General features: G+C 44.8%; 1 protein-coding gene across 1 annotated transcript in view; it reads left to right on the top strand.

Moving 5' to 3' along the window:
- Nucleotides 1–25,883, top strand: part of LOC130538315 (receptor-type tyrosine-protein phosphatase F) — a 101,754-nt gene that overhangs the window by 69,198 nt on the left and 6,673 nt on the right. Inside the window, exons 19-27 of the mRNA XM_057055713.1 lie at nucleotides 4,004–4,158; nucleotides 7,598–7,710; nucleotides 14,042–14,139; nucleotides 18,464–18,587; nucleotides 18,809–18,984; nucleotides 22,469–22,588; nucleotides 23,115–23,269; nucleotides 23,526–23,811; nucleotides 24,794–24,972. Coding sequence (XP_056911693.1) covers nucleotides 4,004–4,158; nucleotides 7,598–7,710; nucleotides 14,042–14,139; nucleotides 18,464–18,587; nucleotides 18,809–18,984; nucleotides 22,469–22,588; nucleotides 23,115–23,269; nucleotides 23,526–23,811; nucleotides 24,794–24,972 — 1,406 coding nt within the window. The remainder of the gene's footprint in view (nucleotides 1–4,003; nucleotides 4,159–7,597; nucleotides 7,711–14,041; nucleotides 14,140–18,463; nucleotides 18,588–18,808; nucleotides 18,985–22,468; nucleotides 22,589–23,114; nucleotides 23,270–23,525; nucleotides 23,812–24,793; nucleotides 24,973–25,883) is intronic.

Below are 25,883 nucleotides of genomic sequence, written 5' to 3'. Positions count from 1 at the left end.
AGCAAATATTGATGCATTGATGTCGTTGAATAGCACCGCACTGAAAAAGATCTTAAAACAAAATCACTAATAAGCTAATGAAACGGTGAAATAATCTTTTTTTTTTTTTTTTTTATACAGCGCATGCCCTCTTATTGAACTGTCAGCCCAAAAACTGTCTTCAGGCTACAACGTTATGAATTCGCTCAGTTAAAAATGCAGTCCTTGTAGGAAATACAGGATTGAAATGAATCCTGTAACTGCCGTGCTGCTATTTTCGACTCGGACTCTCCAGCAGCACCATTTCCACAATGCCCGCGTTAACTCGAGCTTTTAAAATTTTACACTCCCCTTCGTCCTTGTTTCTGGTTTATAGAAAGCTATGGTGAATTCGGAGACAATGCAGGTAGGCTTGTCATTGATCGCCATAAATCCTCTGAATACTCTCTCTGGGATGCGCCGATACCACAGCACCATTTGTTTTTCTTACACCTAACACGGCAAACATTTATTACTAAACACAAACACCAACAAAAGCTTGGAGCCAAATCAAGCAGTTGGCAGACGGTGCCTCCAGCAGCATCCTCATCAGTCCCAGGAGCATAAGACAAGTGCTGGAGCAAATGACTTCAGTCTTTACTACACTTCCTCACCTCACACCAAAATTCCCCTGTGTAGATCAAACACAACCACAAGGGTTTAATAAACCCTCATATATCAGTGGCCATGAGCTGCCAGCAGTGGTTGGAGGAAAGAAAAGAAGGCAAAAGGGGAAACGAGAGAGGAAGAAGAAGAAGAGTGTGTGCCTTCATGTCTCCCCATAACCTCAGGCAGATAAACAAGCCGGGGGAAGTGTGAAATGGGATGATAGATGCTGGGTGTGTATAAACAGTATTCATTTAATGTGAGCATTGATGGGGGAGGGAGGTGGCATGAAATATTGCACATGAGACGGAGATGGGGGGATTGGTGTTAGTGAGAGCAAAGGAGGGGAGAAAAAGTACGGGCGCATCGTCCTGTCCAACCTGTAAAGCTCACACAACAGGAAGTGACTTAGCGGAAAGGTGTGACATCACGCCCTCCTGTACTTCTCTTTTGATTCCGTGAAAATGAATAATTGTCACATGTGTTTACTTCCCTTGACTGTTTTACATGCTGCCATCTTTTACCGAAGATATTCTAGGAACGAATGATAATTCCCTCGGTGCTCTGGGCTCCCATTTGGCCTGGTTTTGCTCAATATTCCTTGGAGTCCTTGACAGTCCTTGACAACACATTAAGATTCAATTATAGACACTATGTGTTTTCCGCTGAGCATGGAAAGACATTCAAGCCCACCTTTTCCACCACAGGTGGTGGAAACGCGCTCGACTACATTGGCATCACCCTCTGGTGTTGCCTCCAGATGCTCAATCCTCAGACAGTTAAAGACAGTAATATGCAGTTCTGATGTGAAATGGGAAACAGGGCATGTGAGTCATAGATTGAAGGAAATAAAGGCTGATGGCTGAACCACAGTTTGAAAAAGATGGGTCGCCGTACGGGGAAGGCGAGACCCCACAGCTACGTTTCTGTTCCTCGTAGATAACGGCACGCTCGCAAACGCTGTCATCTTTTCCCCCCTCACTTTTTGTGTATCTTTTTTTGTCTGTCTTCCAACTCTTTCCTCCTGTTTTTGCCTGTGCCGTGCAACAAAGAGGGGAGAGTGGGCTCCTCAGCCTCCCTGAGGTGCCATACTAGAGTGTCAGATTCTTGTTATACATCTACGCATATTTGTTTGTTTGTGTGGCATTCGCCCCTGTGGCTCATTTAAGCCACTTTTGGAGAAGCATGGTTGCAGTGAGGTCAATGGCAAGTTGAAACAAAATGTGCCTGCATGTTGTGCTGTGTATTTGCTCTGGGGACGGCAGAGCCGGGGCTGCTGGGAAGTTTTGTAGCCCACGGCCCAGATAGCGGACTTGATGTTGTGTTGTTCTCCCTTTCTAAGTCTGGCCCCACATGCTCTGCAATCTCTCTTTTTCCTTCTCGGATAAATCCAGTCTCATATTAGTATGTGACAAATATATGTAGGTGCTTGGAGGATCTTGAGAGTAGCAACAGTTGTGGTGTAAATAGGTATTTGTTTACATGCACAGCCCTGTACTGTACTTTTAATCCTCTATTGGCAAAGAGGCACATGTAGATCCTTAGTTTAGGACACTAAAAATAATTCAAAATATGAAAATGAAGATGCAAGGAGTTTGTTTGAGCTCCTTAGGAACATCTAATCGCTGGAGATGGTGTCTCTGTTTAATTACCACGGACATTTACATTACAAGTTTGTGTTCCCCCTTTTGCGGTCACTTTCACACGCCGATGCACAATGGCCAAAACCTTTCCATTTGTCTTTAACATACTAAATCAGGATTCTAATAGCTGGGTGAGTGTAGTCACTCAAGTGGTTTATCTGAGCCGTTGTCTCATTCAAGGTGAATGACGAATTCCTTCAATGCAATGTCATTCCTTTGTGATAGCGCTGCCAGTGCAGGGGCATTAGGGGCTGCGTGACTGAGCTTTTATCAGATATTCGCCACGTTTAAAGGTGCGATCCCCGTGCTTCGGCATGTCCAGCAGACAAGCAGCCCTCTCCTCCTGCACTTCCCTCCTTGTCCATTTTCGGAAAAGCAGCTGTGCTAATTTGCTGCACCATTGAAGGAAAAACAAAATTGTCCCCTCCAAGATTCCCTCCATCGCCACATCCTGCAGTCTTTTTATGCCCTCCCAGTGGACCAGGCAGCATTGTGGTGCTGTCAGATCAACAGTGCTCTCATCAGTGCTGTTTTGTTCTTTCTTTTTTTAATCTTCTTTGCAAAAGCACACAGAATGGGACATAATCAGTGTCACATGTAGTCCGTATTGCTAATTAAAGCTGCAGACTTTGCAAATATGACATTTTCTACTTTTCGGCTTGATTTGTCTCGTATGTCTCAAGATCCTTCTATATGCAATTGAGACATGCTGTAGCACTCATGCATGCTGTAAGTTTTTTTTCCCCTCAGCAGTTGCCCAAGAGTTTTGAGCGATAACAGAACCATCTGACAGTCTGCAGGACTCTTGCAGCTTGTCTCAGCTTATCTTTCCAATTAATATCAGCCTGCGTGCTGAAGAGCAGGCTGCTGTGCAGCTAATGATCTGGATTACTGCTGCTTGCCGCCCCGCCATTCCTGCCGCATGCTGGGAGCCCAATTCCCTTCGAGAGCTGCGATCTGTCACCCATGCCCCTGCGCCACCACCCTCCCCCCATCCCCGTCTCCTCTCGTCATTCAATGGAAGACGCACTGCGCTCTAATGAAAGATGCCTGGCACCTCCCTCTTTCTCCTTCTCATTTGTCACCTTGCTCTCCTGCAGTCTGACTCCCTCTTCTCTCAGACTTCTTTAACACCCCACTGCGTCTCCTTGCACACCAACTCCTCAGACACACACTCCCCCCCCCCCCACCTCCCTTTCCTATCATTTGCAAATGAAGGACCAAAGATGTCTCATTTACAACCAAGGTGGAAATGCACCTTCACCAATATCCCCCATCCCCCATCCCCCACCCCCCTTCCGTCACGGTGTGAACACTAATGAAGAAGAGATGAGTCCTCTCCTGTGCCCCCATTTATCCCAGTGGCCAAGGGACATACAGACTCATCCCTAAATCTCTGTGCATCTCTCACTGTCTCACAACAACTCTGTCATCACTTTCTATCATATATTTCTAGAAAAGGAAAAATAATAATAACTACTAACTCGAACATAGTTGCTCTAGTTGGACTCTGGCTTCTTCCAGTACATCTGATCTCTTGACTTGATCGTTTTTACATTATGACAGAAAATGGGCCTTTTTTAGCCTGATATCCCTTTGAAGGTCATTGGTTTTAATGGGTTGAATCAGCATGTAGTTCCCCATCTTGTCTGGCACTTAAATGAAAGGCAGATGTGCCAGAAAACAATTGTCACCAAGATTTTCTTACTAACGTGAACTTCTTTCTTCTCTTGCAGATCACAGTTTTGGCCAGTCCCTACTCAGATCCAATCCAGGTCTCTAAAAGTTGGTCTCCGGTGATAGAGCAACCTGAAATGTTGTGGGTTATGGGCCCAGTGTTGGCTGTGGTGCTCATTGTCATCTTCGTCATCGCCATCCTGCTTTTCAAGAAGTAAGAGTTCTGTGCTGGGTCATTCTCCTTGTGATTGTGTGCAGTTTAACTGTGGTAGAAGTTGTGATTATAGGTTTCTTTTGATTGCATCAGTAATGGAAATGAGTCCTGCCACTTAACTCGGTAATCAGCAACTGTAGCGTTCAGTTTTCTTACTCCAGAACACAATGATTGAAGACTGATCCATCTTTCCAAAAATACTCCAGCTTCCCAAATGATTCGTCCCAGTTGGCTGTTTTTAACCGTAGCATCTGAAGTGTCAGTAAAAATGGCAGCTGACAACTGCCTTGCTAGCGAAAAGCACAGCTTGGCTGTCAGAAACCCTTTGCTTCGAGTGAGAATATTTTTTTTTGACTCCATTGGTCATTTCAAATAAGAAACAGACAACAACAGAGGGCTTAACTAAAGGCTCAGTCAATATCACTTAAAGCGCTCCACTGCCCGCATTATATGCTGCACGTAGCATAAATATAGACATAATGCGCTGGAGTAATGGCACAATTTGTCCTGCGACATGTCATTTATTTAAATAACAACACCAATATTGAGTTTTTAGAGTTTTGTTTGTGCCACTCAAAAAAGGAAAAATAAGCTAAACTTTTTTTACAGACAGCTTAGGCATTAAGCGTATGACACACAACATCATTATGAGTTACTTATAATTAAGACAGAATGAATGAATGAATGTTTAAACATGAGGTTCACAATTATAGTGATGTCATCGATGATTTGTGGTTCAGTAAGGAGGCGGTGACAATAACAGTAATGTTGGGCGATCACTATGTAGACCGTTCAGATGGAAACGTATTATAATGAGACATCATTTACTACACTTGGTTTCCTCCTCTTTCAGTCCCCCCTCCCATTTTTCATCTTACAGCCCCATTACAAACTCCCTATACTATCTTACCTGTTCTCCAACCTGCCATTTGCAGCCTCGCAGACAACCGTGCAGCTGAACTGCCACGGCAAAAGGGGCAGTTAATAATAGGCTCTGAGACAGCTCACTGTTGAGTGACGCATCCTCTGTCTGAAAACCCTTTCCCCATGCAGACACAGAGCGACAGGAGGTATTGTAGGGAGGTGGCAGAGTGCCCTTTTCACTGTGGACTGGTAATAAATGTGCAAAGAAATAATCACACCATCTCAGCTTGTTATTGGTGCCTGCAAATTTGCCAAGACTGACTCCAGCAGTGAACAATGATGAGGTTATTCCCAAATCTCTCCTGTGAGAATTGACATATCTGTTTATGGTGTTCTTTCTTGATTTGGTTTTTCTATTCGGAAGAGGCAGATTTTGACTATTAAAAAAAAGAAACACAAGAAAAGTATTCATATATCCATATTTATACTGTGGTGGAGATATTAAGATATTAACAGCCCTTCTTTTTCCCATCTGAATGCAGCAAACAGGAAAGGTGGGTACTGCCACTATTTCATCATTAATGTCATCCCAACTCACAAAAGTCCCCTTCATATACTGTCTCGAGTAATTAATGGTGTTCATCACCGTTTGGGTTTGCTGGGCCTGCTTCCTCTCTTCTCCAATTGAACCTGTCCAAATTATTAACTCAAAACAATGAAAGAAACAAGTGAGAAGCATTTTGAAATCGTCTGATCTGTTTCTTCAGATTTATGTGAGAGGAGAAGCAGCAAGCTCAGCAACCTCTGATCACTGGGGTCAGGTGAACCCCCAGGTCACCTCTGTGCACCCGTGCATGTTCCACATCCAGTGCCAGTGCTCCCTCTCAGATCATCCTGTCCACTGTGGTTTGTCTCTGCGTTGTGTTTCATTATCCCGCCTGTGTCAGCACAGCCCTTCAAACTGGCCCCATCTGAATATGCCAAGGCATCACCTGCTGTTGAATGGGCCATTGTGAAGTAAATGCCAGACAGGAAAAGTGCTGAAAAAGAAATGTCCCCATCTTTTAAGCTGACATTTTCCTCAGAGACCCCTCCCTTTACTCACCCTATACTCCCTACTTGCTCGTAGCAGGAGTTTCAACAAAGGGCCCTGTTCTACCCTCACTGCGCACAAACCTACTCTGTGCCTGTCTGTGTGTATTCTCACACGTCTTTACCCTCACGTTGAGTCTGAGATGAATAACCCCATTGATATTGCTGCCATGTTTACTTAAGCCCAGCATTAGAGTGTCATGTAGATGGGTATCTGATTGGGTCAAAGGGGGAGAAGATGGATGTGCAGAATAGATCACAGATGGCCAACTCTTTTAACCTCCAGACCAGCACCACCACTAGCAGTGATCTCTGGGAAAACTAGATATGGTGGCTCAGCTCTCAGCTGGAGAGGAAAAGATGCTTGTCGTAGATTAGCCGTCACGCTGTTAGCATTAGCTTAAGCCCTGCAGCATGAGATAACAGGTGGCTGAGAGGCCCAGGCTTCAGCGGTTGCGGTGGCCCCAACGACGGCTGCGTGTGCATCACCAGCTTTATGTATTCTCACCACGCAGAGTTTCAACAGAAGGCTCGGCTCCTGCCTAAAACCCACGCTTGCCACTTGCAAATGGAGTGCAATGAGATGTGAAATTTCCACAGGGTGCCCTGATGCTTCTTTCCACACATTTATATTTGCCTTGTGAGGCCACAGCTGTATCTGAGTGTGTGTGCTTGTAAAAAAAAAAAAAAAAGGGAGGTGAGAAAATGTACATCTGCGCGCCTGTTTATGTGAATATGTCAACAGATGCTGCCTGTCTGAACATTAAAATACAGACAGGCAGCATTTTCCGTTCCACTGTCTGCCTGATGGGCAGAGCTTGTGGCAGCTAAGCTGAGCCAGGCTGAGCCATACTGTTCTGATTCATTTTAGGCTAAACCAGCCACGGCTAAGCTAGGCCTGGCAGCGCAGGTGCTGCTGAACTGGTCTAATTATCCTGTGTTATGCCACACAGCTGATGAGCTAATTACAGCATCCACCTGTTTTCCACACATTCGGGAAAGCCAGTAAACATAATGTGCTGTTAGTCTCCCCACACGGAAGCAGCAGAATCACGCATTTAAGTCCTTGCTACACAAAAACACACATGTTCATATCCACATATCCACAGGGCAGCTGTCACCTCTTCAAAGACTAACAAGTTGGTCCTGGACCAACCCGGACCTCCGAGAAATAATGGTGTTTCTTCACACCCATTCCATTTCAGCTGCCAGTCTAATCGAATGCCTACTCTTTATTGAGCCCATGGCCCGGTTCAATAAAGAGAATTTGTTTTAAAAATGGCAGTGGTCCCATCCAGCGTGTGCCATGCATGAGTGCTCTTTTTTTTTTCAGCCCGTACATCAAACCATAAACAAGTAATGTTGACATAATCTCTAATCAGCTTTTTATTTCCACTTTCAGTTGCACAGCTGCTGCAATAAGCATCCAGGTGCTCTCAGTATAATGTGGTTAATATCGCACGATTTGTCTCTGCAACTCTAGGAAACGGGCGTCACCCTTACCCAAAGACGATCACTCGGGTGGAGTCAAAGACTCGCTGCTGGCCCACTCTTCTGACCCTGTGGAGATGAGAAGACTTAACTATCAGACTCCAGGTATTAAACCAAATTACATTTATGTTTTTGCGTTACAGCCATTTACCAAGGCGACTTACACTGAGAGACTCAATCAAGCCACCCTGTAATTGAGACTTATGCGAATAAGATACTCCCTTAGAGTCCTAAACTACCTGGTACAAGTGCACCCAGCTAACAGTGCAGAGCGGTGGAGATGGAGTGAAGAGAGATATAAACAGGAGAGAGGAGGAGAAAGATAAGCGCTGTCATCCTCACAAACATATATAAAACACACAGAGCTACAGACACTAAATGTTGCACATCATGGATGAGTAAGAGTAGGTTACATAGAGATAAAAATGGTGAGGAAACCTCCCATAACTAGTCGCACAAATTGTTTTCCCATCACAATGCTCCTCCTCCTGCTTTCCATCCATAAACTCTTCCTAATTGATGCCCAATCCTCTGGAAGAGTCCTGGGGCTAAGTGGTAACGTGTGGAAAGTTGCTGCGCAGGGAGTGATTGTAAATCATAATGTGAATGTCAATAACGTCTGGGATCCTTAATCAGGGCAGAAACAGACTTCAGCCTTCATTCATTCTGCTACTGTGGTGACTTCATTCTTCAAATCCTCTTTTCTCTCTTCCAGCTGGGAGATTTTTGTTTTAATAGTATTCCTTAAACATCTCGTATTTATGTTTGCCCTGAAACGGTGAATATTGCATTGTGGAATGTTAAGCGGCGTTTCCTGCCGCAATCTTCTGGTTTATGTGCCTACCGTCCAAGTCTGGCAATGGATCTCCGTGATTAGTGTCGCTCTGTGAAATTATTTATACCCGAGCTGTAAATCTGACCGGTAAAAAAAAAAAAAGGTTTGTCAAAAATAAATAAATAAATACATTACATGCAGCTTTGGATGGTGTCTGTGCAGGGAGGCCGAGTGAATTCAAATTCCATCCACGCTTTGTGGTGGTTATGGGGGGGAAGGTTGTGTCAGGCTGCCCGCCTCAGCGTCAGCCTTCTTCCTTTTTCCTCCTGATCTCCTCCCTCCTCCCCAGTCCTCCTCCCTCCACGAGCTCCTTTCATTTCCCCAAGCTGGTAATGAGTCCTGCTGCCTCTGATGTGAAGGTGAGCTAGGCGGAGGGAACAATGGAGCTGAGAGAAAATGTCAGGCCCAGCGCACGCGTGTCCGTGCATGTTTCCGCGTGTTTTCTGCGCCTGTGTGTGGATGTCTCCCTTCTCACGGGTTATTAAAGATCCCATTCGACGTACACGCCGAACCCCTTTGAACCCCTGCAGAGGAATTAAGCAGTGGTGCCCTGTTCCCTCGTCCTCCCACTCCACCTCTTTTGTCTTCCATTTCTGCCTGATGGGCAGAGCTTGTGGCAGCTAAGCTGAGCCAGGCTGAGCCATACTGTTCTGATTCATTTTAGGCTAAACCAGCCACGGCTAAGCTAGGCCTGGCAGCGCAGGTGCTGCTGAACTGGTCTAATTATCCTGTGTTATGCCACACAGCTGATGAGCTAATTACAGCATCCACCTGTTTTCCACACATTCGGGAAAGCCAGTAAACATAATGTGCTGTTAGTCTCCCCACACGGAAGCAGCAGAATCACGCATTTAAGTCCTTGCTACACAAAAACACACATGTTCATATCCACATATCCACAGGGCAGCTGTCACCTCTTCAAAGACTAACAAGTTGGTCCTGGACCAACCCGGACCTCCGAGAAATAATGGTGTTTCTTCACACCCATTCCATTTCAGCTGCCAGTCTAATCGAATGCCTACTCTTTATTGAGCCCATGGCCCGGTTCAATAAAGAGAATTTGTTTTAAAAATGGCAGTGGTCCCATCCAGCGTGTGCCATGCATGAGTGCTCTTTTTTTTTCAGCCCGTACATCAAACCATAAACAAGTAATGTTGACATAATCTCTAATCAGCTTTTTATTTCCACTTTCAGTTGCACAGCTGCTGCAATAAGCATCCAGGTGCTCTCAGTATAATGTGGTTAATATCGCACGATTTGTCTCTGCAACTCTAGGAAACGGGCGTCACCCTTACCCAAAGACGATCACTCGGGTGGAGTCAAAGACTCGCTGCTGGCCCACTCTTCTGACCCTGTGGAGATGAGAAGACTTAACTATCAGACTCCAGGTATTAAACCAAATTACATTTATGTTTTTGCGTTACAGCCATTTACCAAGGCGACTTACACTGAGAGACTCAATCAAGCCACCCTGTAATTGAGACTTATGCGAATAAGATACTCCCTTAGAGTCCTAAACTACCTGGTACAAGTGCACCCAGCTAACAGTGCAGAGCGGTGGAGATGGAGTGAAGAGAGATATAAACAGGAGAGAGGAGGAGAAAGATAAGCGCTGTCATCCTCACAAACATATATAAAACACACAGAGCTACAGACACTAAATGTTGCACATCATGGATGAGTAAGAGTAGGTTACATAGAGATAAAAATGGTGAGGAAACCTCCCATAACTAGTCGCACAAATTGTTTTCCCATCACAATGCTCCTCCTCCTGCTTTCCATCCATAAACTCTTCCTAATTGATGCCCAATCCTCTGGAAGAGTCCTGGGGCTAAGTGGTAACGTGTGGAAAGTTGCTGCGCAGGGAGTGATTGTAAATCATAATGTGAATGTCAATAACGTCTGGGATCCTTAATCAGGGCAGAAACAGACTTCAGCCTTCATTCATTCTGCTACTGTGGTGACTTCATTCTTCAAATCCTCTTTTCTCTCTTCCAGCTGGGAGATTTTTGTTTTAATAGTATTCCTTAAACATCTCGTATTTATGTTTGCCCTGAAACGGTGAATATTGCATTGTGGAATGTTAAGCGGCGTTTCCTGCCGCAATCTTCTGGTTTATGTGCCTACCGTCCAAGTCTGGCAATGGATCTCCGTGATTAGTGTCGCTCTGTGAAATTATTTATACCCGAGCTGTAAATCTGACCGGTAAAAAAAAAAAAGGTTTGTCAAAAATAAATAAATAAATACATTACATGCAGCTTTGGATGGTGTCTGTGCAGGGAGGCCGAGTGAATTCAAATTCCATCCACGCTTTGTGGTGGTTATGGGGGGGAAGGTTGTGTCAGGCTGCCCGCCTCAGCGTCAGCCTTCTTCCTTTTTCCTCCTGATCTCCTCCCTCCTCCCCAGTCCTCCTCCCTCCACGAGCTCCTTTCATTTCCCCAAGCTGGTAATGAGTCCTGCTGCCTCTGATGTGAAGGTGAGCTAGGCGGAGGGAACAATGGAGCTGAGAGAAAATGTCAGGCCCAGCGCACGCGTGTCCGTGCATGTTTCCGCGTGTTTTCTGCGCCTGTGTGTGGATGTCTCCCTTCTCACGGGTTATTAAAGATCCCATTCGACGTACACGCCGAACCCCTTTGAACCCCTGCAGAGGAATTAAGCAGTGGTGCCCTGTTCCCTCGTCCTCCCACTCCACCTCTTTTGTCTTCCATTTCTGCCTGTAGGACAATCTCTCTCTCTCTCTCTTTCTTTCTATCTATCGATCAATCTCTTTCAACATTTATCTTTTTGCCTTTACCTTTACACCTCGCTGTTTGGCTGTAGTAATAGTTACGGTCAGAATCCACCGGCGCGTCTCGTCTGTAAGATAATGTGAGGTTCTCCGGTGGAGCTGCTGGAATATCGGGCAGCGCGTGACTCTGTTTTCTCTCTCTTCCTCCTCTTTTTCATTAGCGCACAGAAGGTGACCGTGTGTGCTCCGGTCCTGATTGTTTTTAAGTGGTCCACCCGACTGCAGCTCATGTCTCCAGCTTGTTTGTTGATTTAGGAGACTGCAGCTCCACTTGTGGCATTCGAGCAGGAGCTCTCTTGTATTCGTAAATTAAATGCTCATGCTGAGGAGACCTGTTCTATATAGTACTTTCTAATATGTCATTTAAGGCTTCACTGGTGTTTGGAACTCCAGCCAAAGCTCATATGTAAAAGTGCATTATAGAAGTATTATATATAGAAGTTCTATTTTTCAGCAGTTGAACTGCCTAAAATGTTGACCAAGCAGTTGCTGACGTCCATTTCCATGTAATGACTGACTTCCTGTTGGTGCGGTTACACAGCAGCAGCGTTCCTCATGAAAGCTAAACAGAACACTTCATTACTACAGTCTTCATTTTTGCATTCTCCAGCTTGTGCGTTGCAGCGCGCCCACACACTCATCGTTCTTTCTTCGTCAGAGGAAGATTTTGAGGCCATAACATTGATCTTCTGCTAATATTAAGGATTCAAACAGAGTTTGACCTCATACACGTAACATTACCACAGTAAATACAGTACAAGAGACGACAGCATTGACTTTAACTAATGTTAACCCACACTGGAAATATAAAATGGAATGTTTCAGAAATCCCTGGATGTGAAGGCTACTGATATTCGGGTTGACATACTGTTGTTTTTATTGATTAAGAAGTTTTAGAAGAGAATTAAATTAACTACCGGGTAATGGAAACACGTTATTGGTCAGTCCAATCGATATAGGCCCATATAGGACAAATAATGCATAAAAACACATTTTAATGAATACTTGATAAGTAAAAATTGCATAATAATATAGAATATCTATACTGAGTGTTCACATCAGTTTATACAGTTTGTAATGAATTATTATTACATTTCTATTCATGTGCATTTGAAAATAACGTTTCTAATTTCACTTTTAAATAAGGAAGGTTTATTTCTGGGCAAGCACGCAAGCCAAGAACACATGTAGAAAGTTGTAAAACAACACAACATAGTCTTTTTCAGTTTTCATATGTACTTAAGAAACATGACAACAACCTTTCAAATATGGATTTGGCTGGTTTACAGTTTATTTTATAGAGTCAATACTTCACATAAGCAAAAGCACCACTCATTCCTCCTGCAAGTGTAAACGACACCAAAACTGGTTTGAACACTTATTGAGAGATTTTGTTTGGCCCCGGTCTGCCGATGAGCCGTCTTCATTGATTAAGTGTTCTTCTTCTTCCTCCTTCCTTGGCTCTCCTTTCTCCACAGGTCCCAGCTTTCATCGCTGCCCCAACACACCAAGTTAGTCTGCACTGTCACTAAATGTGTATATCACACACATGCAGCCTTTCCTCCTCTCTCTCTTACTCACTCACTCACTCACTCCCGTCCCCATTCCTCCCTCGTCTGACAGACATCACAAGCCCCCAAGCCCGTAGCAGCTCCAAGGATGCTTCACTGTCTTTCTTTGGGCCGTGAACTTCCCACAACACCCTTGTGGTGTGAAAGCAGAGGGATTCTTTTGTTTCCCGTGTAGAAGAACAGTTGGGCCAGTTGCACTTGCTGTACATATGCACACACACAAACAGATAAACAAACACAGATAGCATTGTGTGTATTAAATTATCATAATTTATCAGGTCTTCTTTTGTGCAGCAGCTGTAATAAACAGCTATTAGCCTGGGTGTAATAAAATGAGTTTGCTACAGTCTTTTTTAAAGGCGTGATCCCATAGCCTTTCAAATGAGGGTGCTACCATCACTTAGTTGTACCTCGTTCAGACATCTGTCTGAGCCACAGTATCTTATGATTGCAAAAGTCGTTATTGAAACGTACCGGTAGTTTTAGAAATTCCTCACGCGTTGTAAACAGTTAACTTTTAACACGTAAGGCAAGTTCTCTGCAATCCATTTAAGCCATGCCAAGTTCAGAGGCACAGGGGAAATTTGTGTCGGTAGATTAGCAATAAATCATCCAATAACTTGGCGATGGGAAATCTTGAGTGCGGTTCGGAGGGGTTGTTTGAAATTAATCCTGCCCAAGTGCTCCAGGCGAGGCCAAAAGATAGTCTATTGTTAGGGAAGATTTTCAAAGAAATGAGTTTTGGCTGGTGACCAGTCAGGGTTTTTTTTCTCCTCTCTGGAAATTGACAGTGTGACTGATTTGCAGTGATTAGAGTGGGTTCTTGCTCTGATCCCACCTCTGTCACCAGTTGAGCATTGTGAAGTCAGAGAGATGTCTGCCTCCTGTTTCCTTCCAGGAACAGGCTCACCCAGCCTCTCATGTGCATTTCTGTGCCAGTCCCACCTCTGTCTTTCTCATTTAGCATGACGATATTACCCAATATCACCAGTCTCTCTCTCGCTCTATCCTTCTGTTTCTCTCTGTCTCCCTCTCTCTTCAAGTCCTTCCCCCCTGTGGCCATGCATTGTTGAACAAACAGCACTTTTCTCACCGTTCACAGCCACATCATGGTCCTACCAGCAGCTTCACTCACTTTGTGGTCCCACCAATGTTTGTGTTAATCCGTGTGCAGTTTTGATGTAAGAATAGCCAGAACTCACTGTTATTTTTTGCTCCCTCTACCTCCTCTTCCTCTCCCAGGAATGAGGGAGCACCCACCCATTCCTGTCATTGACCTGGCTGACCACATAGAGCGACTGAAGGCCAATGATGGCCTGCGGTTTTCCCAGGAATATGAGGTAAGCGGCGCACATTAAAGCAACATCGGTCTACCCCCTTTTTTTTTGAATAATGTAGATGTGATGTCTGCCATGTTTGCATGTAATTTCCATGTTTATGCCTTTGATCCATATAAGTGCATACTAATGGATTATGAAAGCCTTTTTCCCCACAAATTTCTTTAGTCATTTATACAGTACTATTACCATCCCCTCAGGAAACCAACGGTTACATTCAATTCTGCATTTTTTTATAAGCAAGCAGGTGGCAAGTTCCTTAAGCAATCTGTGCGCGTCTTGATGTTTCCCCCAAGAATGTTATTTGCAGGCGGTCTCTCTGATGCAACTCAGTGAGGGATTATCTCTTGTCAGTGTTCTTCCACCAAAAGGGGAGCAAATTTACATTTAAAGTGGCACATAGTAGTTGGTTTGGGGACAAATCGAGGCCAGAAGAAGAGAGGAGGCTTCTTTGAATACAGAAAAATAAGGGCTGTCTTTTATTTATTTGTTCTGATTGTCCCTTCTGTTTTGTCTAATCAGCTCTATTACTCACACTGATGGACTCCACTAGGCTGTTGGAATGTTTTACTTTTTTTGGCTGTTATTTATTTTTTTCTTCTCCAAACTTTGCCTAAAAGCTTGTGTGATTGCCTCTGTCTGGCTGTGACAAGCAAATGTTGCAACAGCATGAAATTTTCTATGCAGAACTTTTCTATGCTCATCAGAGAGACACAGCAATTATTTTGGCCATTCACCGAGCGTCACCACAGGCTCAGAAATGTTTTTAATTGAACCCCGTCCAAAGTGTATTACGCTACCTCACCACAACGTAGTAAATATTGTTTTCAGACTGACACAAAGGGGTCAGTGCAGCAACTGATCTAGTCCACAATATTCAAGTTATTTTACTGGATTTTAATGTCTGAGCCACGACAATTTAGAATTTTAAGCAGTTTTGTAAAAACACACATATAGTTATAATGAAAGAGCCAACTTGCTTTATTGGCTATTTGTGTGAATAGGTTTGATAAATTTCACTAATACATTTTCAAAAGAATTTATACTAGGGATCTTTTTTTTTTGTCTGACTAATTAAGTGACATATTCTGGTCTTGGTGGCTATTAAGTGTCTGTGTATCACCAACATCTCTGGTTCATAATGACAAAGCTAGTCCTCTAACATGTGCAGTAAGTCTGATCACGTAATTAAAAAAACACATAGTTTAGTATAAAATAATTAGTAGAGGCGGGAATAGAGGCCTCCCTGGCAAGGTCTATTCAGGGGTACTGGAGAGGAGGGTCCGCCGGATAGTCGAACCTCGGATTCAGGAGGAGCAATGTGGTTTTCGTCCTGGGCGTGGAACAGTGGACCAGCTCTACACCCTCAGCAGGGTCTTCGAGGGTACATGGGAGTTTGCCCAACCAGTCCACATGTGTTTTGTGGACTTGGAGAAAGCATTCGACCGTGTCCCCGGGGGGTCCTGTGGGGGGTCCTCCGAGAGTATGGGGTGTCGGGCCCGCTGATACGGGCTGTCCGCTCCCTGTACGATCGGTGCCAGAGTTTGGTCCGAATTGCTGGCAGTAAGTCGAACTCGTTTCCGGTGAGGGTTGGCCTCCGCCAGGGCTGCCTTTGTCACCGATTCTGTTCATAATTTTTATGGACAGAATTTCTAGGTGCAGTCATGGTGTTGAGGGGATCCGGTTTGGTGACCTCAGGATCGCGTCTCTGCTTTTTGCGGATGATGTGGTCCTGTTGGCTTCATCGGCCCGTGACCTCCAACTATCACTGGATCGGTTCGCCGCCGCCTGTGAAGCGGCTGGGATGAGAATCAGCACCTCCAAATCCGAGGCCATGGTTCTCAACCGGAAAAAGGTGGAGTGCCTTCTCCGGGTAAAGGAGGAGATCCTGCCCCAAGTGGAGGAGTTTAAGTACCTCGGGGTCTTGTTCACGAGTGAGGGAAGAATGGAGCGGGAGATCGACAGGCGGATCGGTGCGGCGTCCACAGTAATGCGGGCTCTGCACCGGTCCGTTGTGGTGAAGAGAGAGCTGAGCCGAAAGGCGAAGCTCTCGATTTACCGGTCGATCTTCGTTCCTACCCTCACCTATGGTCATGAGCTTTGGGTAATGACCGAAAGAACAAGATCACGGGTACAAGCGGCTGAAATGAGCTTCCTCCGTAGGGTGGCTGGGCTCTCCCTTAGAGATAGGGTGAGAAGCTCTGCCATCCGGGAGGAGCTCGGAGTAGAGTCGCTGCTCCTCCGCGTTGAGAGGAGCCAGATGGGGTGGCTTGGGCATCTAGTCAGGATGCCCCCTGGACGCCTCCCTGGTGAGGTGTTCAGGGCATGTCCCTCCGGTAAGAGACCCCCGGGGAGACCCAGGACACGTTGGAGAGACTATGTCTCTCGACTGGCCTGGGAACGCCTGGGGATCCCTCCGGATGAGCTAGAGGAAGTAGCTGGGGAGAGGGAAGTCTGGGATTCTCTCCTTAGGCTGCTGCCCCCGCGACCCGACCCCGGATAAGCGGCAGAGAATGGATGGATGGATGGATGGGATTTAATTAGCTGTCCATGAAGAATCAGGATTCTCGTGCCTCAATAGCTCAGCCTAGTTAGTAGTGTAAGAGAATCAAGTCAATTACTACTTTAGGCAACTAGCTCTTCTTTAATCCCCCATTGCCCCACTGCATGCCAAGGATGACCCCCCCTCCCCTGGCCCAGCAGATGGCCACCATGCCCTGTGCCAGCCAGCAAAGGCACTGTGGTGCAGCCATGTTGCAGTCACGTGCCGTACCCGTCATGGCACACAATCTCCACGCCAGCTTCTTGCCCACAATGTTTTTGACACCAACACCAGTCCAAATCAGACTGTGCAGCGGAGCACAGAAAGCAACAAGAAGACTTTGTCTGACTGTGGTCGGCGTTTGCATCCATCTGCCTCTGTCTACTTCGTTTTGTGTCTTAGTTACAATTATTGTAGCGAACATCCTTTACTGGCAGCTCAGACATGTTGCATGAAGTGTCTGCATATAAAAGTTACTGACCTCATCAGCTCATCGGTACAGTGCTCTACACCTACGTACTATGTGCTCCATTGACCCATGTGCATTTCTGAGACGATGGAATGTGAAAACATACATACTGTAAATGCTGTTAAAGCATACAGTAAGTACTGTACATACATTAGTCTCTGAGACTGAATATGATCGTCATGCACATTTGTACTTAACAAGATGGCACTTCAACCCGAAGGTCAACCATTGCATGGTGTGAAAATATATATAAGAAGACTCCCATATCTCCTCACTTTAGTTTACCAATTACACATAAATGCATACATTTGCTTGCAGCATCAGGGACAACAGTTTAGAATTTTAACATTGCATTTATGGCCTGTGTTCTCCTTTTCAAACTGTTCTTTTTATGTTCTACTATCTAATAGTTATTATAGTATTTGAGGTGTTGGGCTTTGACCTGAAATAAATGCAATAATTTACTCATATTAAGGAAGTGAAGGACTCTTACACACGTTGTTGTGAGTCTTGCTGGATTTTCAAGGCGAAAGGTTCAAGGAATTAGTGGACATTGTTCCGGTGTGAGCCGAGAGGGATCGATGGAGAATAACAAGAGACACCGTGACATTATCGAACCGAGGGATGGGAGGCCGTCACATATCTTCCTAGATCAATATGTATGCAGTCTACTCTTGCCTGAGCCCGAGAGACAATGCACGTAAAAAAGAAAGGGTTCAAAGCAGTGAGGTGCTGACTCGGAGCAGGTGAAGCTAAAGTATAACACAGGAAAAGGCAGAAATAACAGATGAGGACTATGTCTTGCATGCACCTTCTCTGAATTAGGTAACTCAATAGGCCTTTCCTCAGCGTGGGGGGTGAGTCTTTGTGGTTGCTTTATCGCTCTGGAGAAAAAAATCATTAGTAATTTCTTAGCTATGGGCAACCAACCATTTTGTGTAGACATCAGACAAATGTGTGGACACAGTGGAGGATGGTCTTTTGGAGTTATTTAAGTCCACACAAAGCATATGCCTTGTCTGTTATTAAAATTAGCTTCAAACACCACACGAGCAGTCAGCCCTAACGTGCACCAACCACTGTGTTGTCAGACAAACTCAACTCGACAACACGTAACCACCTACCTGTAGTTTTTCGACAACACGACGTTGGTGCCTGGTCCATTCAGAAGGTTTTTTTTTCCCTGAAAGTTTCTTGTAACTGTGAAACAAAGTATCAGGCCATTCTCTGCTTAACATCCTGAGTCATTCATTTTGCCTGTTTTCACCCTCTCATATTTGCTCTCTCTCAATTCCTTTTCTTTCTTGCTGTCACAGTCAATTGATCCAGGCCAGCAGTTTACCTGGGAGAACTCCAATATGGAAGTCAACAAGCCAAAGAATCGCTATGCAAATGTCATTGCCTATGATCACTCCAGAGTGGTGCTCACCTCTGTTGACGGTAGGAGCTCACAGAGCCACTTATCCCTTCAGCTAGCCATTGAATTGTTCCTTCATTGGTTGAATCCTCCTACATTGGGCAGACACTAGGGTTTTAGGGGTTGTTGTTTTTTTTTTTTACATCAGCCGCATCAGTCTTTGATGGTCACGTATCTTTTCCCTCCTGGATGCAGCAGGTATGACCTGCACATGCACTAAAACTGATTCCTGTGTTTGTTGCAGGAGTTCCTGGCAGCGACTACATCAATGCCAACTACATTGATGGCTACAGAAAGCAGAATGCCTATATCGCCACGCAGGGACCACTGCCAGAGACATTAAGTGATTTCTGGAGGATGGTGTGGGAGCAGAGATCCAATACTATTGTCATGATGACCCGACTGGAGGAGAAGTCACGGGTAAAGACTATGATTTGCAGCATATGGTGCATGTCACAACCATTTGTGTGTCTTGAGCAGAAATTGAAGAGACAAAGGTCAGTCGCTCTGCACTTATAGTGCTGATATTTAAACAGAAGCTCTTGTCTTTTCTGGGAAGTATTAATGTGATCCAGAGGACACTCTTCTCTCCTATAATGTTCCTCTCCTCATTTGTCTGCATATAAGCAGATTTGCCCATCTTTAAATGAGGAGGAGGCATCACTGTAATGTGTGGATCACAGTCTGCAGAGCAGGCACGCCATTATCAACCTGATTAATAGGGGACGGGATGTGGGGGGAAAATAATACATCTTTAATGAGGAAAATATTAATTACATTACCTGCAGCAGCTCACTAGCAGAAGAAATGCTGTGCAGTGAATAAGATAAGGCTCTTCATTGTAACAGTCATGAAAAGTGGTAGTGGGTTCATATTTACTATTTAAACTCGATTATCTTAATATTTGATATTTGTATATACATTTCTGTATATAACAAGCCTCACATGATAATAGGAAATGCATGTGATTATGCCACCATTGACCCCGACAAATCAACTCAAAGTTGTTTGAATTCCAACAGAAGGAAGACATAGTTTGAAAAGTTAATATGTGGCCAACAGTGGGGTTTCATGACATATATTTTTATGAGGGTGGACACCGGCAAGTAACATTACACCAAACAAAGCCTGAAGGCATATAGAAGCACCATTCCTACAGACTGATCAAAGTCACAAGCACTTCAAAGGATATTTGGGTCTCTTCTCGTAAGTCTCTACAAAGTTCCGTCAGAATTCTTTCTCTATCTGTTTGTGAAGTAAAATTACGCAGCAGCTTTTTAGCATCTCCAATTTTCCCGGCTGCTGTCCTTGCTAGCAGAATAACTAGCAAAATATGCAGGAAGGCGGCAGAAAATAGGAGATTTCCAGTTCCGTTTGGAACCTGTCTCCTGTAGTTGGCACCTTGGCGTAATAATAGTGCCAATTCTGTTTCATTCATTATTTCGTATGCCAAGATAAAGCCAAACCCTTGATTGCAACATATTTATGTTGTAGAACTCTGCCAAGGTTTCATCGACATCAAGTGTCTCATTCGTGTTTACCGGCTCTCAGTTTGGTTCTTAAATAATGCTGAGGATGGTGTTAAATGGGATTGTCACCACTACCCAATGGCTCCGAAAATTCATTCTCGCTATTAAAGAGCACTTTGTCAACTTGAGGTTTCAAACTCAAACTGTTTTTGTTGTTGTTGTTCTTCTTCAGTAATCACCATCACAGTTTTGCTCAGAAATTCCTTAAGGGGAAGTAATATCTGGATGGAATCTCGCCCGCAAGCTTTATTAGTGTGTTCATTGGCCCTAATGAATGACAGTTCCCGCACTAAAAGCAGCCAGTAAAGCAATTTATTTCCTAAATCCAAGACATTGATTTTTAGGGAAGTGAGTTTATCCAAAAAGTAATCACCTTTTTCAAGTAAATACCAAAACAGTTAAACTGATTTTCCGTAAACTGAAACTGAGCTCATTTGTTTTTGGTCACATTTGTAGAAAAAAGGGCATAAATCAGATACTAATGGTGGTGACATATGCTGACCCTGTGCTTTTACCATGGTTTAAAACCACTGTCTTATCTAAATGCTTGGCAATTTAATATTGGAAATTCAGACGGCTGATTTCAGGAGTTTGGGTGAAAGAGTTCCGACGTTCTCAGATAGACTGGAGTTGTCGCATTTGCAAGCCGACAGCAGGATATTTATGTTCATCTTTGTCTCTGTGCATGAAAGTAAATGTTTAAATGAACAGCAATTACTGCAGCAGTTTGATTGTAATATAATTGCATTTGTAAAAAACAAAAAATCAGATTGCAATGATTCAAATGTAGAAACGGTTTAGTTTCCTAAACAAATCACCAGAGAAACTGGTTGAATCTTCACTGTAGCGGGAGGGGTGGGGGTGGGGGGTCACAAACATGCCCACACACACACTGTGTCATTGATAGACCTTTCTTTGCATCACACAGCCAGACTTCCCACTTGACAGAGTCGGAGCCTTATAAGTCCGACGACACTGAGCAGCAGATAAAATTTAGTTTCCTCTAATAATCTCATTACTAGTTAGAGAAAACCCAAAAGGTCAGGGCTGGAAATGAGATCACAGCCATTACCCCCTCTGTGTGTGTATGTGTGTGTGTGTGTGTGTGTGTGTGTGTGTGTGGGTGGGTGTTCATATTAGACCCTTGTGTGCTCTGTAAAAGGTGGCAAGATGACATATGAAAAACAAGGTTCAAAGGAGAAGCAGGTATCTGTGTACGTGTGTGTGTGCGCGCACGTGGATTTGTTTATGTGTCTGTTGCATTGGGGAATACATGATCGAAGCTCCGAATGCTCCGAGATATTCATTACAGTGCTGACTGCTAATCCATATGTTTGTACGGAAAGTGGTCGCCCATCACTCAATTGAGTTTCTTCCGCGGGTTCTACCCTTCCCGCTGATTGGGCGCCGTCACCGGGGAAGGTGAAACTCGAAGAGGTGAATCTTGGCTCTTCTCCGGTGTCGATTTGTACCAGCTTGCTGAGACAGCAAAGCCGCTTCCAAATGTCAGCTCTGTGCTGCAGTATCAATATGATTAGCCTACCCTCACCACATCTATTCCTCTCAAGTTATCCGAATCAATAGCAGCGAGTCCTCTTCCCAGCAATTCTTTGCAAATAGGTTTAGCCACTATTTAGGGAGTCGTAATGAACTGCACAGGCTCCACTGGCTTGCTTTCCCTTCAGTAACTTTCTGTTTTTGATAACTGGAGCCAGTCTCTGCTGACAGCCAGCTGTGATCAACCTGATGAGGATGGATCCGTGTCTGAAGTGGCGCTTTGTTTGTCTTTGTTTCACTCAAAATGCCAACTGGCCATTGTCAAAAAGAGGGATGGAAATAAAAAATGTGACGATGGCCTGTTTTCCCTTATAATTGGTGCACGAGCAAAGCAAAGGCACTCAGCACGCTGCAGTGTTTGCAGGATCTTTTGCCTCATCTGCGATGACGTTTGTTCTGTGCCAGGAGGCTGAAACTTCTGTCCTGTCATTCTGGGGGGGTTGTTTTTTGGTTTTTTTGTTTTGTGTTTCTCCCTTCACAATGTAAAGTCGTGCCAAAAGCATACATTACAAAGAGCTGTGAACCACTCGGCAATTAGGTAATTGAAAATGATCACAGGCTGCTAAAATACAAAGTGGACTTTTCACTGCCCTTTTGAAGCCTGCTTCAAATAGAGGTACGCGTGGCTGCGCATGCTCCGTTGACTGGAATTCATTTTTCACTAGGTAGAGGGGCTGACTCTGAGACTTCAGCTTTTTAATTAGACAGTGGACGAAGCCTTTGATCTGACCTCTCTAATGTTTGCTCCTTGTTAATCAGCATGATTCTACAAGCCTCGTGGTGGATGTTCACTCTCTGTCTCTCTCTTCCTGTGCCAGGTGAAGTGTGACCAGTACTGGCCATCACGAGGAACAGAGACCTACGGGATGATCCAGGTCACCATGTTGGACACAGTCGAGTTAGCAACCTACAGCGTTCGTACTTTTGCCCTCTACAAGGTACAGTGCTGCCTTTTCCTTTGCAATTATCTACACGAGCACGCTCGCAAAGGACACGCTCACAACAGGTGACTGCAGTTTGTCATTATCGGGGTCAGATTTCAAAATGGGGACCCTTATTTTCCTGCTGACAGAGAAATGCTATCATGTGTTTTCTCAGCGGGATTTTTCTCCTCTCACAATGGCAGGAAAAGAAATCTGTTTTTCGCTTGGAGTCGAGCACTTTTCTTTCTGTCTCACCCAGTCTTTCTCCATTAGTTGGACGTAATTTAACATAATTATAATTAACTAATCAAATGCAAGTCTGGGGCAGTAATTTGGTTTTAAATCAAAAGTATTGATGAAACTGTTGTAAAATTATATGCAAGGGCTTTATTTGTAAAACGATTACTCTCCTGGGTCGGAGTGTAGAATCTTTGGAAAAAATCAATCCGACTCTTTTTTTTTTTACGGTGGCGTTCCGGTTCTGTCGGTGAGTCCAAAAAAACCTCACACATTTGCACTTTCCGCTACGTTGCGTCTGCAGAACGGCTCTAATGAAAAGCGAGAGGTGAGACAGTTCCAGTTCATGGCCTGGCCGGATCACGGGGTGCCGGAGTACCCGACTCCCATTTTGGCCTTCCTGCGGCGTGTGAAGACCTGCAACCCTCCAGATGCCGGGCCCATGGTGGTGCACTGCAGGTCAGCCAGCATGCAAATAAAAAAAAGGACTTTCATTGTCAGAAGTATTTTTAAACTCCTTTTCCTCTTCTGATTTAATAAGTTGTTTGATGTCTGACCCCATGCACAGCCCATTCTGTGTTTAAAGTCTATTCTGGAGGTAGCTTTATTCAAAGGATAAGTCCGTATTTATAAACGTATAAAAGAGTCCCGTTTTAGTTCCCAGAGTACATATTAACAATTTCCCCCTTCCGTCCTCTCCGTCTGCTTCCATTAGTGCGGGCGTAGGCAGAACTGGCTGCTTCATCGTGATCGATGCCATGCTGGAACGAATGAAGCACGAGAAGACTGTCGACATCTATGGCCATGTGACTTGCATGCGGGCCCAAAGGAACTACATGGTCCAGACTGAAGACCAGTACATCTTCATCCACGAAGCGCTGCTGGAGGCCGCCACCTGCGGCAACACTGAAGTGCCAGCACGGAATCTGTACGCCCACATCCAGAAACTCACCCAGCCCCCATCCGGCGAGACGGTTACTGCCATGGAGCTGGAGTTCAAGGTGACTGACGAGGGATTTTTCTTCATTTCTCACTGCGCTTTAGCCTCCTACAGGATGTAGCTTCGCGTTTACTACCTTTCAGAGCAGTTTTTAGTGAAAGCACTCAGGTCCCTCTCAGCTCAAGGGCGGCAGAATGTCAGGAAAAGCAGGAGGATAATTATTGTGCAACCGTATCATTATCAGTCGTTTTTAAGCCTTTAAAAACTGCTTTTGTTTGAAAACTTGGTGAATTTGTGCTGATTAGCAGAAATGGTGGAGCTACTTTTGCTTTTTTTTTTTTTTAAGGTGAGGCCCTGTTTATGCGGAATGTATGTTTGACATTGATGCAGCATGAATAGCTTCTCCTGGTTCAGGGTCACGTAGGCCAGAACCTTAACGCACACACACCAATGAGCACACAGTAAATAAACACACAGCTGGTGTTCAAGGTGACTCGCAATCACACGCACACCTTCTGTCAATAGCCATCGACTGTGATGTCATTACACACTTTCCTCCCCGTGTGGCTCAGCCATTAGGCCCCCTTATGACCATGATCCATTCTGTTTGAAGTGATAATAGCGTCTACGCTCCTGCCAACAAAAGAGAATGAAAGAGTGAGAGAGTGATTGCAGTGTATGTGCAGGCCACAGCCTCTGAGGCCACACGACGCAGTCTGGCCGCAGCACACACACACACACACACACACACGTTCAAGCAGGGGCCACGTCCATACACACTCCTGCGCTGTCCATCTGTGCTCCGTTTACTGCCAGTACCGAGCTCATCACTCCTACTGTGCTCTGAGTTCTGGGATTGTACGGGAAACAGGCCCATTGGAGTCAATTACACCCAACACAGTTTTTAGTTATCAGAATCAGAAACCCGAGGTGGAAGATTTCTTTTTTTAATTCTTTTTTGTTTATGCAAAGCCAAGGATGACTTATTCATTCTGTCCATTTTTCCCACCTACCTGCCCTTCTTCTCACCTTTCGTGAAACAGAGACTGGCCAACTCCAAAGCCCACACATCACGCTTCATCAGCGCCAACTTACCCTGCAACAAGTTCAAGAACCGCCTGGTCAACATCATGCCTTTCGAGTCCACCCGCGTCTGCCTGCAGCCCATCCGCGGCGTCGAAGGCTCCGACTATATCAACGCCAGCTGCATTGACGGCTACAGGTCAGCAAAGGACTTTCTGAGCTGAATTACAATGACGCTTTTGTAAAGTGCCGACTTTACACCTTTAGAGGTGAAGGATGCTTCATACTTTATTTAACCTGACTGTCAACAAACCACAAACAAGACCAGAAAACATTTGTACATTCGTCAATACTGCCACAGATGCCCTTCTTTATTGCTAGTCAGAGCACTATTCACTATCAAGACCACTCGTTTCCAGCAAAAAAAAGCATTTAGTTAAACCTCAGTTAATAATGATATAGATGGAAACGAGGACACCGTCCAACCGCTTTGTGTTGACTTTTGCGGTTTCTTTTTATGTGAAATAGGGCTACTGTATATTAGCACAACTCCCATAATGGTTGCTAGGATGGGAAAATAACAATCATGAAAGTGAATTTAACAGCCCTGTGCTGGTTTTGGCTGTGGTTATTGAGAAACTACAGAGAGAACTGCAGAGGACTGGAACAAAGCTGCACTCAGTGGTATCCGGTGTCAAACGCCTCTGATTTGTCACCTGTTTCATACAAGTCCTCGCGTGTCCTCCTGTGTTTCGCATGTCCAATGTTGCCTCCAAGGAGGAAGAAGATGAAAAGGCTGCTGTCTGTTTTATACCGTATCTATTAAAGAATGGGAGGAGAAGAAGAGCAGTTAAAATGTTCTGGGAGGGGATGGATTTAGGCAGCCTGAAATGCCAGTCAGTCCGTTGGGGTTCAGCTCCGTGCCAGGCTGTCACAGAGATAGCACCTCCGCCCCCAACTTTCCTAACTCTCCTTATTCTCCAGTCCTGTTACGGATGAAACATTGCCTTGCAGAGCCCAACCCTATATTGTTGCTCTGTAAATAGCTTAATTGCAGCACGAGTGTTGTAATGAAGTGTTTCCCAAACACCTCTCCCCAGAGAGGCTTTT

Source organism: Takifugu flavidus, chromosome 15, assembly GCF_003711565.1.
Source record: "Takifugu flavidus isolate HTHZ2018 chromosome 15, ASM371156v2, whole genome shotgun sequence".
Lineage (NCBI taxonomy): Eukaryota > Metazoa > Chordata > Actinopteri > Tetraodontiformes > Tetraodontidae > Takifugu > Takifugu flavidus.
Note: the sequence above shows the minus strand (reverse complement) of the source record. Positions and strands in the feature narration are given on the sequence as shown.